The sequence below is a fragment of the Vipera ursinii genome, assembly GCF_947247035.1.
Source record: "Vipera ursinii genome assembly, chromosome: 7".
Classification (NCBI taxonomy): Eukaryota; Metazoa; Chordata; class Lepidosauria; order Squamata; family Viperidae; genus Vipera; species Vipera ursinii.
Genome location: NC_139521.1, coordinates 38577889 through 38594601, shown reverse-complemented (window position 1 = coordinate 38594601; position 16713 = coordinate 38577889). Strand labels below are relative to the sequence as shown.

Below are 16713 nucleotides of genomic sequence, written 5' to 3'. Positions count from 1 at the left end.
ATTGAAATTTTAATCAGTTGAATGAATTGCTGAGCATAGGGGCGGAGGGGTAAGGTTCATGGGAAGATGATTCTAGGGTGGAACGTAGCATGAAAACATAGTTGACTGCCTGAGTGACCATTAAGTATGTACCTTGGCAACACGCAGTTGAATGTCCAGTGTTCCCTGCTGGGATATGTCCCTGATATGTGTGTCTGAATGCTGATTTATATCTTTGCTGCTAAAGGCTATTTATTCCTGATGATATTTTGGATGACAAAAGAGATGAATAGTTTTCTGTTAAGGAAACAGACTTTTGTGTTCTTAAAGAAGTCATGTCCTAAAACAGTAGCCTGTGCTTTTATCATTTTTCTTGGTCAATTATCAATAGATTTTTAAATATTATTTATAGGTAACTTATCATAGGAAAAACATTTCTTTCTCACCCTAGTCCATAATTTATTTCTGTTTCACTGGTTCTGCTTCCTCATAACTGGCAGCCATCCTGATTATAAGATTCAGTTATAATTTCAGTCTGCTGCAGACAAACACTAAAAATATATATATATTAGTCATGAAGGACACCAAGATTTATCTTGGGAAAATGTGTTGAAAATAAACCAGGATGCATAAATCACTTTAAATTTAAGCCTGGATTTTTCAGCTGTGTATGCTATAACTGTCTGGCTTATACCAAATGGGCTTTTGCTTCAAATTTTACTTACCCTGCTTTCTCTACTTATGTTTATATTCTCTCTCTCTCTGTCTCTCTCTTTCTCTCTTTTTGCATATCCCTCATGCCAGTTTATTGTATTTTGAAAACAAATTGCATTTGAATTTATATTTCTCTGTCTTAAGCTATTTTAATATGTTCATTTAAATAAAAAATGACAGGTTTTCTAGTTTAAGGATTGTACATTGTATAGCCTTAGTGTTATTTTGAATGGTAGTATTTGCACAAGTAGTGCAGATTATTTACACAATTAAATTGCAGAGTAGTTGTCTTGCCATCAGTTTTCCTCTGTTTATTATGTCTGGACAGTGGAGTTGCCAAGGCATGGAGCCAGGCTTATTTTGGAGAGGGCTCGGGTCCTGTGCTACTGGATGAAGTACGCTGTACAGGAAATGAGTTGTCTATAGAACAGTGCCTAAAGAGTTCCTGGCAAGAACACAACTGTGGCCATAAAGAGGATGCGGGGGTTTCATGCACTCCTCTGGCAGGTATGCAACAAAGGAATCGCTTTTCTGAACCAGAATCACCGCATGAGTTAAGATTAATTGACACAAGGTGGTTGAATATTTTTTGATGTCTTTCAACAATAGAAAGGTCTTTCTATTGGTCTTTGGATGTAGACCAAAAGCCTCATTCTGGCTTCCAGAATGTATTGGCCACATTTAAAAACAAGCATGAAAGGAAATGCCTATGTCTGATGAGGAAAAATATGCCACGCCTCCTAGTGTAACCTAATTGCAGGGGGAATGAATGGAAGTTCAGTATCAACATCTGTGAACAGCTCTGCAACTTCTGTTTATCTTCTCTTTAGCGTATCCTGTATTTAACCTAAACATTTTCACGCACCTGTTGAATTTTAAAGGACGATTGGCTTCCCTAGAAGTTTTCCACGATTTGAAAATTTAAATAACTTAGTAATGGAGTAGCTCTGGTTCCGTGAACTATGAAAAATGTCCATGATTCAGAAAGTCAAGATTCCACATGAAGAAGTTCCTGTCATTTATTCTAAAAATATTCTGGTTTTCCCTGACCGTTTTGTGTCTTATTTAACCCAATTACAGTCCTTAAGCAGTGTAGAGTAGGAAGTGAAAGGACATTTGTTTGTGTGGGGTTTAACAGAGCACAGAAAGGCACAAGTTAAAGATATAACTTATCCTGTCTTTTACTTTTGTCTACACAATTTTGTCCCGTAAATTATGAGCATCTGGGATGAGGAATTATACCTTTTATATTTCTATAACAATAATTATGCAGAAGTGCCTGGGTAGACTCAATACCAATAAAAACAATGCACTCTAATTTTATTAAAATATTTATAGCAGGAAATTCAATATCAGGGTGTTCCTCTAACCTTCTGTTTTCCATTTAAATGATGTGAAAAGTTATTATCTAGCCTATAACTGTTCTATTTTGCAGTGCACTTTCTTTTCTGCAATAGTTACATACTAAAATACATTCGTATTTTGAATGCCACAGATGGTGCAATTCGACTAGTTGCTGGAAAAAGCAATGAGGGACGGCTGGAGGTGCTTTATAATGGACAATGGGGCACAATCTGTGATGATGGATGGACTGAATGGAATACGCAGGTGGTTTGTCGACAACTGGGCTTTAAGTAAGCTCCATTTATGTGAAGCTACTAAGGATTATGCAGAGCAATGCTGATAATACTAAAGTGAATTGCACTGCTTTGCTTCTTTGCTTTCTGATCAAAATCTAATTGTTTAATACTGTGTCCTTGGAAAACTACAACAAAAAGGAGCAAATAATAATAAAAAATGCTAACTCTGGTTGGGAAAAAGGGCAAGAATTGTTATCTTTATTTACTTATTTTTGCAGCATGAATTATAATTCAGCTTGTCTTTTCTGTATTACAAATTGTAATAAGTGAACAACTTGTCATGAAAATATTTGTATTCTAATATTAACATAGAAACTGGGACCATAATTGAGGAAATACAGAGCTGAGGATTGCTATGCTTTGGGCAAACAACCTGGACATTTGTAAGATCATTTTATTTTTATGTAATTATTAATCAACTTTATATAGCAATCCATTTCATAGAAAGTGACTCTGGGTGGCATACAGCAATCCAGTAAAACAATAGAAATATAAAACACTCATCTAAAACCATTAAAAATCAATAAAGACAAAACTAAGAAATAATACCCAGAGGAATATTAACAATAAAGGAACTACCTCAATAATTCACCTATCTCTTGTGTCCTGGGGCTTGCTGGCATAACCAGGTCTTGATGACCTTCAAAAGCTCCAGACTGATGTGGGGAAAAGATTCCACAATGTGGGCACCATAGCAGAAAAGGCCCATTGCCAAATGAAGCTTGGAAGCCGTAACATGCCCATCTATTGGATCTGGTAGGATAGGCAGATTGAATCAAAAAGAGACAAATAACAAATAACTTCAAATAACCTGGTCCTATACTATGTAAGTTTTTAAAGGTTAATACCAGCATCTTGAACTGGACCTGAAAACAAAATTCCTACAATCCAGACTTCATACTAGATAAATTCCAAAATGTTGAACTCTAATTCATTCTCTCACAGTATTCATACATTGCTCTAAAACATAATTTGATTTATTTCATTTTGGCTTAAAAGCATAGTGTGCAATCCCAGCTATTTTCATTTGAAAGTCCTGGTTTATGGTTTTGCATGATGTATGATCCCAGCCAACTGCAGTTTATTCAATAGATTGTTGTTAGCAGTTTGACTTCTGGCTAGCTAAAGTCACTGATTTAATGCTTATGCCTTATTAAACCCTACAGAGAAAATTCGCAGTGCAGAAGAAAGGAATGACAGAATATATATATATGTGGTTAATTTAATTTATGAACACAGTTTAAAGGAGTAGTTAAGCAACCAGTAGCATTGCATTTATAACAGATATCAATGGTGAAATGTGGCGTTAGAATAATATATTGATTTTGAGCCTTAATAAATATAGCCATGGATTCTACTAACAAGCCTAAATTAAAAGTGAAAAAATTAAAAAAAAATATTCAATAGATTTCAATGAAATCAAGACTGATCATGGAATATATTTATAGTATGTATTATAACTGTGTAAGTGCTAATGTCTATGTAAACAGGAATGGGAAAATTGTTTCAGAACGCTACTTAGAAGAAAATACAGGACCTATCTGGCTGGATGACATTACCTGCTCTGGAAAAGAGTTTAACATTCTACAGTGTTCTAAGGGGGAATGGGGACAGCATGATTGCAGCCACCAGGAAGATATTAGTATACATTGCTATCGAGATAACGACAGCCACAAAGCCTTGTTAGGTAAACTGCCTTTTATTTTATTTGTTTATTCATCTGCCCATCTCACAAGAAAGGAACTCTTTTTTACAAGGACGTCTGGTTCCAAAATATTTAGGGATGTTTGGCAGGAGAGACTGAAAAATTGGTCTGAAAATCAGATATCTTCCAATTGCGTTGAAACTTATTAATTGCCCTTGGAATTCTCAATCATCATGGAGTTTCTTGTCCTATTGCATTTGGAGAACACCAGATGGGGAAACAAATGATTAGCAAGCAGAGATCTCCACTTCCAATACTGGATTTTCTTTTCCAGTTAAATAAGAGAATCCTTATCTAACTCTCTCCCCTTCTCTCCCTCCGTCTGTCCCTCCCTCCCTCTCTCTTCCAGGCATAAAAGAATATATGTTGTCCTTGCATTAGGAGGTATTAAAAATTTTAATACGTCCAAACAAAAATAGCAGAGTCTTCCTTCAAAATAATAAGATCCTAACTCTGGACAGAACAATTGCTCTATTGGAGAAAAGTTATCATAAAAAATGTTTTATTTTAGTCTTTTTAAAAAGCTGCCAATAATGGAACCTGACAAACTTCAATGGCCAGGCATTGCAAAAAATAGGGTAACACTGAAAGCGAACATGATGTGATGGTCAAGTGTTGGACTATAAATAGGAGGAACCCTGCTTTAGTCTACTCTTACACATAGAAACCTGATGACTTTAAGCAATCATTATAGCTGAGCCCAGCCTATGTCTCAGGGTAGTTATTGTGGGAAAAACAAGGAGAGAGTACTATGTATTGGATATTGAATCCATGAATGAAATATCTGATATAAATTAAATACAATATAGAGAAGGCTTTCTAGTTTATTCTGCCTACCCTGAAGCTCTTAAATATAGCAAAAGACTAGAGTTTAAAAATGTACACAAACAGTTAGGGTAGCTTAGTGTGAGCATCTCTTACCCTAACAAAACATCTGTGGAATATTTCTTAATCCCACAGCTATATCTTCAAGCATATTGTTAAAGAATTAAGTCTACTATAAGATTAAAAACCTGAACTAAAGCTTCAAAATTATTTCCATAGCCGTGTTTCTTTGCTCCTGAATCTCTTCACTGCTTTCTTTTTATGCTTTCTAGTATCCCAAAAGTGTTATTATCCAATAGCATGTCTATGTAGGGGAAACAAAGTACCGTATATACTTGAGTATAAGCCGACTCGAGTATAAGCCGAGACCCCCAATTTCACCCCCAAAAACTGGAAAAAGTTATTGACTCGAGTATAAGCCGATCCGCCGTTCTGCAAGCCTCTGCCGCCAGCAGAGGCTCGATCCGCCATTTTGCAAGCCTGAATACACAGGAATACCCTGTGTGGCCGCGGCTCGTCGGCTCGTCGGCAGGTCTCCGTTCCTCCTGCCGACCTTTGGGGAGGTTTGGGCGCCTCCCCAAACCTCGGCAGGTCTCCGTTCCTCCTGCCGACCTTTGGGGAGGTTTGGGCGCCTCCCCAAACCTCCCCAAACCTCGGCAGGTCTCCGTTCCTCCGCGCAGACCTGCCGACCTTTGGGGAGGTTTGGGCGCCTCCCCAAACCTCGGCAGGTCTCCGTTCCTCCTGCCGACCTTTGGGGAGGTTTGGGCGCCTCCCCAAACCTCCCCAAACCTCGGCAGGTCTCCGTTCCTCCTGCCGACCTTTGGGGAGGTTTGGGCGCCTCCCCAAACCTCCCCAAACCTCTGCAGGTCTCCGTTCCTCCGCGCAGACCTGCCGACCTTTGGGGAGGTTTGGGCGCCTCTCCAAACCTCCCCAAACCTCGGCAGGTCTCCGTTCCTCCTGCCGACCTTTGGGGAGGTTTGGGCGCCTCCCCAAACCTCCCCAAACCTCGGCAGGTCTCCGTTCCTCCTGCCGACCTTTGGGGAGGTTTGGGCGCCTCCCCAAACCTCCCCAGGTCTCCGTTCCTGTTTGGGGAGGTTTGGGCGCCTCCCCAAACCTCACCAAACCTCGGCAGGTCTCCGTTCCTGTTTGGGGAGGTTTGGGCACCTCCCCAAACCTCCCCAAACCTCGGCAGGTCTCCGTTCCTGTTTGGGGAGGTTTGGGCGCCTCCCCAAACCTCCCCAAACCTCCCCAAACCTCGGCAGGTCTCCGTTCCTCCGCGCAGACCTGCCGAGGTTTGGGGAGGTTTGGGGAGGCGCCCAAACCTCCCCAAAGGTCGGCAGGAAGAACGGAGACCTGCCGAGGTTTGGGGAGGTTTGGGGAGGCGCCCAAACCTCCCCAAAGGTCGGCAGGTCTGCGCGGAGGAACGGAGACCTGCCGAGGTTTGGGGACGTTTGGGGAGGCGCCCAAACCTCCCCAAACAGGAACGGAGACCTGCCGAGGTTTGGGGACGTTTGGGGAGGCGCCCAAACCTCCCCAAAGGTCGGCAGGTCTGCGCGGAGGAACGGAGACCTGCCGAGGTTTGGGGAGGTTTGGGGAGGCGCCCAAACCTCCCCAAACAGGAACGGAGACCTGCCGAGGTTTGGGGACGTTTGGGGAGGTGCCCAAACCTCCCCAAAGGTCGGCAGGTCTGCGCGGAGGAACGGAGACCTGCCGAGGTTTGGGGAGGTTTGGGGAGGCGCCCAAACCTCCCCAAACAGGAACGGAGACCTGCCGAGGTTTGGGGACGTTTGGGGAGGCGCCCAAACCTCCCCAAAGGTCGGCAGGTCTGCGCGGAGGAACGGAGACCTGCCGAGGTTTGGGGAGGTTTGGGGAGGTGCCCAAACCTCCCCAAACAGGAACGGAGACCTGCCGAGGTTTGGGGACGTTTGGGGAGGCGCCCAAACCTCCCCAAAGGTCGGCAGGTCTGCGCGGAGGAACGGAGACCTGCCGAGGTTTGGGGAGGTTTGGGGAGGCGCCCAAACCTCCCCAAACAGGAACGGAGACCTGCCGAGGTTTGGGGACGTTTGGGGAGGCGCCCAAACCTCCCCAAAGGTCGGCAGGTCTGCGCGGAGGAACGGAGACCTGCCGAGGTTTGGGGAGGCGCCCAAACCTCCCCAAAGGTCGGCAGGTCTGCGCGGAGGAACGGAGACCTGCCGAGGTTTGGGGAGGCGCCCAAAGCTCCCCAAACAGGAACGGAGACCTGCCGAGGTTTGGGGACGTTTGGGGAGGCGCCCAAACCTCCCCAAACAGGAACGGAGACCTGCCGAGGTTTGGGGAGGTTTGGGGAGGCGCCCAAACCTCCCCAAACAGGAACGGAGACCTGGGGAGGTTTGGGGAGGCGCCCAAACCTTCCCAAACGTCGGCAGGTCTGCGCGGAGGAACGGAGACCTGGGGAGGTTTGGGGAGGCGCCCAAACCTCCCCAAAGGTCGGCAGGAGGAACGGAGACCTGCCGAGGTTTGGGGAGGTTTGGGGAGGCGCCCAAACCTCCCCAAAGGTCGGCAGGAGGAACGGAGACCTGCCGAGGTTTGGGGAGGCGCCCAAACCTCCCCAAACGTCGGCAAGTCTCCGTTCCTCCGCGCCCTGCCTGCCTGCTTCTTTCCGCTGCGGAAAGAAGCAGGCAGGCAAGGCGGGGAGTTTGGGGAGGTGCGCGCGCACCTCCCCAAACCTCCCCAAACTTCGGCAGGTCTCGGACGGCGGTGGCTTGGGAGAGGTGCGGGCGATCCCGGAAGCACCAAAGCCTCGGCCGCGCACAAGTCCTCGGTAAGTTTTTTTTGTTGACTGGAGTATAAGCCGAAGTGGAATTTTTCAGCCCAAAAAGTGGGCTGAAAAATTCGGCTTATACTCAAGTATATACGGTATATTTCCAGGAATGGAAAATTTAAACTCAGAATATAGGAATTCACATCTTGGTGCCAGTTTACATAAACATGGATTTGTGTTGCAGTACTCATAATACATAACATTGAATCTGTATGGAAATCAAAATGGTATGTTATCTTTTGGTTAAATAGATCCATATGGTAAAATTCCTTTTTCAGTACTGAGACTTATACTACTTTTATAGTTCTCAAACAATATTCTAAGTAGTAAAAGTCAGTTCACTAAACCTGAACTTTTCTATATTTTATGCTGTGTTGTATATAAGTATGAACTTATAGTTACATTATACAGCATGATTTTCCTAAAGCAAGCCTTTTATTGATGAACAAATAAATTAATGAAAGTTGCAGAAATCAGAGGATCATTTAATTTGATTTCTATTATAAATGTTTCCAATGAATTAAACCTTGACAAATATATTGTCACATTGTTTCTTCTTTTTCTGAATCAGATTTTCTAAAAATAGTAGCTCCATTAAACAGAATTTAGTTGGGTAAAAATAAATAAAACATTTACAAGAGCATAAAGATTTCCAGAATTAATTTGAGAATATTCACCCACTACTTCACTCTTTCATAAAAGCTGATCAGTTTTGCTCTGGCTTAATATTTATGAACTAGGTAAACAATTGCTTACTTATGAGAGCTGATTAACATGGTTACTTTAATGTGTTATGATTGCAAGTATATTTTTACATTAAAAACAGTTATGTATAACCATAACTGAGACCACATACACTTCATGGCACCATGTGTTGGTGTGCATAAATGTTGTTTGAGCAGTGTAGGAATATCATGAGCAGTCAGCATAGAAATTTTAGTATTCCAGAACTGAGAAGCTTGGACATTCAAAGATTATTGGAGTCCAAATATCAACTCAGCCAGTAGGATCATGATCAAAATTAGGAATAATGGTCAGGAAAGCTGAAATCCAGCAGCCTCTGAAATGTATTGGCAATCTCTGCTATATGTATTTATCAGAGAATATTCACTTTATTTTATTTTTAGTAGATGTGTATACAATTGTCACACTTCCACTCACAGAACACACCCCCTCTGGCAGTTTAAAAAAGAAAAACAAACAGCCACATACTTCTCCCAGAAGAAGGAAGCAGAAACCACTAGCCTGATGATGACGGATGGGATTTCGTCGAAACGTTGCGCCTACACCTTTAGTTCTACGCGGGGAGAAACCCGAAAAACCAAGGATCCACATATAGGCACCCGCGAAAACCTCAGAAAACAAATTGTCTTATAAAATATACGTAACAGGTTTCAGAAAAAAAAGAAAACATTAAAAGGGACGAACTGTATATCCTTGGAATCTCAGTAAATAGAAAATTCTTGGTTGTTTTTGTTTGTTAATGCTCAATTTAAAAAGTTGATTTTTTTAATTTTCTAAATATAATAAAATCATAGTAGTGGAAGACTTTCCTATAATACTTTACTACTAGATTTTGGAGGAAAAGTATAGTATAATATTGTAGGAAATCAGCACCCCCCTTCTAGAGAAGGAAATATTTTGGGGGATATTAAAAAAAAGCCAGAATATTATATTCCCCCAAAGGAATAATGGAGGGGGAAAAATCTTAAAAGGCTTTTCTGCCAAGGTTTCCCCTGGCAGAACTAAGCAGGCCAGCTCTGTAGAAATGCAGATTTGACAATCCTATTCAGAAAGACTAGGCCACCTATTCATAAGCAAAATGCCTTCAGCCACAGCCACAGTGAAGGAGAACATGACCTTTAGGACACAAAAGGATTAACCCACCATCACTAGAATACCAAAAGCTCAGGTCAAAGTACATGACACAGGAACAGGAGCAACCTCAAACAGAAACAACTCCAAACACAAACCCCCAGAAAGGTATAAAGCCACTCCAAGCTTCATTTTGTCAGCCATCCCAGAAACATGCTGCTGTCACTGAAGTTTCTGGCAACTAAATAAACTGAACATTCTTTCCTCAGCAGTCTCCATTTTGTTTATTCCTGACTTGGACTGGACCCTGATGATTTTTCTTTCAACAATATAATGCATTAATTATGTAGAATAACAACAACAACAACAACAACAACAACAACAACAACAACAACAACAATAATAATAATAATAATAATAATAATAATAATAATAATAATAATAAATTCTATACCGCCCTTCTCCCGAAGGACTCAGGGTGGTGTCTTTGTGTAATGTTGATAACTTTTGACTTTTAAAACTCTCTGAAAGAATAGTAAAGAATAACTTTCTGAAAGATAAAAATATAATGGAACCAATTTTGTTCTTGTTTTTAATTCCCATTGAATGTTAAAAACCCTTGTGAGTGAATGTTCAGGGCACTTAGCTGACGAGGCAAAATGCAAAATAAAACAACTTTATCAAATCATAAGATATGAAAGTGTTCTGGTTAGTGTAAATGATTACAACATGCACATATTTCCCTAACATTGTGATTATACATACCCATGATAGCCAGGAACAAAGTTTGATATGTGTGCAATTGCTGATCATATATTATGCTTTTTTTTTGTTTGGGTTTCCCAAGCCTTTACATTTAAAATGCTTTATTTGTGCACTCTAGTTTGCAACCTTATATTTGCAAGCAAATATAAAATTGATATTTTTTTAAAAAAACATGAATGTTAATTCATTTGTCAGATTTCAAGGTTTTTGTTATAGATTCAAAGAACATATTTTCCCCACATGGCTATATAAATTGGAATGTTTATTTCTAGATAACAACTTTCCTTGAATGTTTTGAGACTGTTTCGACTGTGTGGTTATGTCATTAGTTATTAATCTATTCCCAGGGCCTCCTATCAGATTGATGGATGGTGAAAATAAGAAAGAGGGCCGAGTAGAGATCTATATTAATGGCCAGTGGGGCACAATTTGTGATGATGGATGGTCTGATAAGGATGCAGTTGTGGTATGTCGACAACTAGGCTACAAGTAAGAGATCAGTTTTCAGAAATCAGAGTATAATCTATTCTTTGTGCCAGATTAATAGCTTAACATATTGATAATTTCATATACTAAGATAAATGCTGTGTTTTCACTTTACTGCTTTGTCATTTTAATATTGTCTTAATAGTAAAAATAGGAATGTATGGGGAATAGGAAATTGAGGCATATGGTCAAATAAGAGATTTCTGTGACGTATTAACTAAGCAACATAGGAAACCAGGTGGAAGTTCAAGAAAAGTATCTTTAAAAGTTTAAGGACTTTTGTATCATTTTTTCTGTTGCTTATTGAAAAATATCTAAGCAGTGAGTGAAAGGAAAGTGGACCTGTGAATCTGTTTTGATTATACTAACTATAAGCAATGCTTGTTCAGAATGAATAACATCCCTTTGGAAAATTGAATAATTGAAGCTTTTAATGGATAATAAAAAATATTTAGTTACTTTAACACACCCACACACCCACAAACTCTTACATTACTGCCTGCATTTCATCATCTTTTTAAAGTCTATTTTATATACAAAATTTAAAAAAATGTGAACAGCTATAAGGGAATTATATAATTGTACACAATATATTGTATATGATTTGTATACAAAAAGTTGCATACAATCCTTTGATTATCTGTAATCGGTACAAGGTTAAGAGTAAAGGGAAAATTTTCCAAACAAGAAAAGATCTGCTGTGTATTGTCTTAGTCTATAAATGCAGATCATACAGATCAACACTTGTGGGCAGTTTAGTTCTGAGCACTGGACTACTGGAATTTTAATGAACTCTGTTTTCTTTATTCCTTTTATAAAATCAGCCTTAAGTAAACGTAATTGACTAAATTGCATAAAAGATCTATATTAGTAAAAATATTTGAATTATAAAACATTTTAATGCCTAAAATGTTAACATTATAATACTTAAGATAGTAATTAGTTTTATTGGGGCCTCTTCATTTCCTTCACTGGGACTAAGGCAGGGGATTGTACAATAGAAGAGCTAAAGCTACGGAATGCTTAATTCCTTTTTATTTTAATAATGTACTTTGCTTGCTGCAACTATATGTATAAAAGGTTTCTTTAAAAAATCTTCAGTTAAATGGCTTTATACATTTTACAAACCAACCTGTCTCTCAAGATGTGCTTAGTTTATAAAAGATAGAAGTACGGTATATATGGTAGTATTATGTCAACAGGGACGCGGTGGCTCAGTGGGTTAGGACGCTGAACTTGTCGATTGGAAGGTCGGCAGTTTGGCAGGTCGAATCCCGAGTGCCGCGTAGCAGAGTGAGCGCCTGTTACTCGTCCCAGCTTCTGCCCACCTAGCAGTTCGAAAGCACGTAAAAATGCAAGTAGAAAAATAGGGACCACTACGGTGGGAAGGTAACAGCGTTCCGTGCGCCTTTGGCGTCTAGTCATGCCGGCCACATGACCACGGAGACGTCCTCGGACGAGCGCTGGCTCTTCGGCTTTGAAACGGAGATGAGCACCGGCCCCTAGAGTCGGAAACGACTAGCACGCATGTGCGGGGGAACCTTTACCTTTACCTTTATTATGTCATAATAGTAACCGAGAAACTAGTGATAAAGCAGGCTGTGTTATATTTCCAATTATGCCACATATCCTTCATTTACAAATAGTATTACTGGAGTTGATATTATTGAATAAATAAATTTCTGCAGATTTGAGATACAATCTAATACAACTATTATATTTGATAAAATGACCCACATGATGTTAATGAACGATAACAAGTTATCGGATTATTTATAACCTAGTTCTTATTTATCGCAAGTAAAGTGATGGCTATTTTTTCAGATCTACAGATAACATAAACTATTTTTATTCCTTGCAAGATAAAATGATTACAGTATATTAATTAGACATGTACCGTAACCTTTTCTTGAACAAAAACTCTAATATGGGTAGCATGAATGGGAAAGCAAAAGAAACAAGTTTCGCAAATCCCTCTCTTTGCTTTGGCTTGTCATATTGTGATACTGCTCTAGAAAAAACATATTATACTCTTGTGCATGGGCATATTGGACTGGGTAACATACTTACCAGCAGGGATTTAAAACTGATGAAAATTCAGAATAGGATAATACCTTTATGAGGGCCAACAAAATGTATGGACTTTGGATATTTTCTGAACTCTTTGTCATGTAAGATGCTACCATAAAGAGTTCATAAAATCAGAGTAAAAAAATATCTCCAGATTGGTAGATATTACAGCCATGAGGTGTGCAGTTCAAACTGAGTCTTGAGATGGGAGCATATATAAGACATATTTGTTAATCCTTATATCTGTCAGGTTTCACCCTGATTTTGTCAAATGAAGAATTCTGAAGTTTTGTTTGGGTTAGTATATAATATTTCATCCATTCTGATGAATGAAAATGGCTGATTGTTCTGAGTGAAAATTGCCACTAATTTTGATAGTCTTGGATTTTTTAAAAAAAATGAAGTTATTAACAACAAAATTATTAAAAAAAATAACATTTAAGTAAAACTTTGTTTTATCATCTGAATAACAAAAGAAATCATTATATTCTTTTCTAATATTAAATCAATCTGGTAATAAAAATTCTTTATAGAAATATATATATAGCCTTTGAAAATTATTAATATGCTAAATAAAATAATAATTTGAAAAATAATGCTGTAACAAACCTTTCTCCATCTAATGGACAGTCCTACTAGAGATGGCAGAGGAAAATTACTGATTTTTATTAACACATGAAATAAGAATTCCGTATATTGTTCTTGTTGTCGTTGCCATTATGATTTATTTTAAAAGTTGCCCAATTGATATTCCCCCCCCCAGAGGTTTATCACGAGCAAGGACTATGGCATACTTTGGGGAAGGAAAAGGTCCCATTCATGTGGATAATGTGAAATGCACAGGAAATGAAAGATCCCTTGCTGATTGCATTAAACAGGATATTGGCAAACATAATTGTCGTCACAGTGAAGATGCTGGTGTCATCTGTGACTATCTTATCAAGAAAGGATCCAGTAGTAAAGGTGAAATGAATATAAAGTTCAATAATTTTCTTATCTGTAAATTGTAAAGAAATATTGGGGAGTATTTGGGTTGTTTTTAGGAGAGAATTGTTTGATCATTTTGCTTGTCATTTGATGTATTCTCTGTATTTACTGGTTGGAAAATTTAACTTCTCTGCTTTGAACCCTATTTTAGATTCTCTTTCTTCTGTGTGTGGTTTAAGAATATTGCACCATCGCCAAAAACGGATTATTGGTGGGAAAAACTCCTTAAGGTAAGTTGCAGACACCAGTTTAAAATCACAAAGCCATCCTTCCCTTACCCTGGCTCTCCTACACTTGTGCAGCACCTGGCCTTCCTTCACTTGCACACAGATTGCACCAGGCTTGCCTATGGCAGGTTCCCATGGCACCTCATTGTTGCCCGGTTAAAGACCCACATATCTTGGAGCGCTTCTTCAAAGACCTAGGTCTTCTCATATTACATATTACTTATACAGATAGTCCTCAGCTTACAACAGCAATTAGGATCTGAATTGTTATTGCTGTGGTCATGTGATGTCATGATTTATTACTGTATTGCTTAGTGATAGCAATTCTGGTCCCGATTGCTGTTGTAGCCCGAGGACTGTATAAGTAATATGTAATATGAGAAGATCTAAATTTCTTAAGAAGTCTATAGTACTGTGAAATGTGGAAAGAAAGAGAAGAAAAAGAGAACCAATAGCAAGGAGTAAATTACAGATACTCTTCATTTTATAACCACAATTGAGTCTGGAATCTCACTCATTGAGCGAAATAGTCATTAAGCAAAATATTACATAACTGCTTTACTCAACAACCTCAATCCCAGCACTCCCACTTATGGTTGTTAAACAATTATGCAGATCATTAAGCAGACAAAGTCCCAGGTAAGTGGCATGGGGTTCCCCAGGGAGACTCCATGCTCAGGAGCTGAAAATCCTCCTTGCCAAAATCCAAGGATTTTCTGCCCTTGAGGAAGAGACTCATGTGTGACCCATGCTGGGACTCTTTCAGCAATCGCCCCAAGCTGCTTACGTTATCACACTGCTTTCCTGCTTTCTGCTAGGATTTCAGCTCCCTCTCATCTCTAGGGCTGGATGAAAAAGCTGCCCATTAAGGAATGTCATCTCTCCACATGTGAAAGGGAATGCTTTCCATGGAGTGCAGTAATGGGGCTCAGATCTTCAGGATCTGAACTCCCTTTCTGCATCCTGCAAAAGGATGTCATCTCTTCCATACGAGGAAGGAAATGCCTTTGACAGTGCAGAAATGGAGTTAAAAATAACCAGGATCTGAGCTCTGTTTCTGTACCTTGTGAAAGGATGTCATCTCTTCTCTGGGTGTAGAAGGGAATGCCTTCTATGGAGTGCAGAAAAGGAGCTCAAATATCAGGATCTGAGCTCTGTCTCTATATCCTATGGGAGAATGTCACCTGTCTTCCACGTTTGGAAGGGAATGCCTTCCACAAAGTGTAGAAAATGAGTTGAAACCACCAGGATCTGCACTTCATGGAAGGCATTCCCTTCCAAATGTGGAAGACAGGTGACATTCTCCCATGGGATGTAGAGACAGAGCTCAGGGACAAATGATCCTAGAGAAAATCTGTGTGATGTGTTGACACCAATTTGGTGATACAAGATTAATCAAAAATAAAAGAAGAATATAATTCATTAATAGAAGTCGCACCTGGCTTACATGTGAAAATCTGAGTCTGTGGACTCAGACCAGACAGTTGCTAGCTAAATAAATAAAATTACTAGGCATCTCCAATAATTGCTAAAAATAAGATTTGGAAGACACAGTCACATATGCAGTGTCTTAATTTAATTTTGCAATGGTATGTTAGGTTGCAATTTCTCTAACACATGACTGCAGAGTCCCCAATTTTTGGTAGAATATTAGGTGCAATGGAAGAATTGCAGAGGCAAACAGATGTGAAAAATCTTCGTTTTGTGAGCAGAATTCCATTATTGTTTTTGATCTTTAAAAATGCAACTCCTTCAGAAGTACACCTTTGATAAAAAAAAAGTGGGGCATGGAGAAGCTAAAATTAACAAGGTTTATCTTGAATATGATGACAGCTATGCTTATCAATGTCTATTCTTATGTATTATATTGATGATGATGAAAACAACCAGTATAGCTGTACACTTTTCTATGTGAATCATTGTCAAATTAATGTGTCATAAATTAAAAATAATTTGTTAAATTAGCAAGTTTTCACATATGCCTCAGTATCTGTCACTCATTATTTCTATAGATCTAAATCCCAAAATGAGCATGTTGCAAAACTAACTTGCTAAAATGCTTTTTTAAAAAAATAAAAATAAAATAAAAATAAAATATGGATGTGTAGAAAGAGGCTGGCTGAATATCTTAACTATCCTTGGATAAATTCAGAATAAAGTGGTTGGACAGGTTTATATCTCCTGTTTGGTGATTCCCTACGACACTATTTTTTTGCACTCACGCAAATACACAAACATATTTTTATTTTTAACTTTGGAACTTTCATACTAATTATATATATCTGTGTCTAGGGGTGGTTGGCCCTGGCAAGTAGCTTTACGCATTAAATCATCCCATGGAGATGGAAGACTTCTATGTGGTGCCACTCTTATCAGCAGTTGCTGGGTGCTTACTGCAGCACATTGTTTTAAGAGGTATTGTTGCAAAACTTACAGAGCAGTGTGTTAGCATAATAGTGCAGAAACTTAATGCAAAAAGACAAAGATAATAAAATATATGGACGATTCTGACATTGCTCTCAAACTATGCTCAAAAAAAACAACAGCTGCACTTTTAAAGCACAACATTAGTATTTCATATTTTAAATTTATTTATTTATTTATTTATTTAATTTATATACCGCCCTTCTCTCAAGAGACTCAGGGCGGTTAACAGGGCAATACGTAAAAGACAAATACAAAAGTTAAAATTATTAAAAC

General features: G+C 39.2%; 1 protein-coding gene across 1 annotated transcript in view; it reads left to right on the top strand.

Annotated features, from left to right (window-relative positions):
• PRSS12 (serine protease 12) overlaps nucleotides 1-16713 on the top strand; it is a 47730-nt gene that overhangs the window by 24136 nt on the left and 6881 nt on the right. Inside the window, exons 5-11 of the mRNA XM_083367031.1 lie at nucleotides 1022-1200; nucleotides 2189-2327; nucleotides 3824-4020; nucleotides 10591-10732; nucleotides 13563-13762; nucleotides 13938-14016; nucleotides 16306-16428. Of these exons, the coding sequence (XP_083223157.1) occupies nucleotides 1022-1200; nucleotides 2189-2327; nucleotides 3824-4020; nucleotides 10591-10732; nucleotides 13563-13762; nucleotides 13938-14016; nucleotides 16306-16428 (1059 nt within the window). The remainder of the gene's footprint in view (nucleotides 1-1021; nucleotides 1201-2188; nucleotides 2328-3823; nucleotides 4021-10590; nucleotides 10733-13562; nucleotides 13763-13937; nucleotides 14017-16305; nucleotides 16429-16713) is intronic.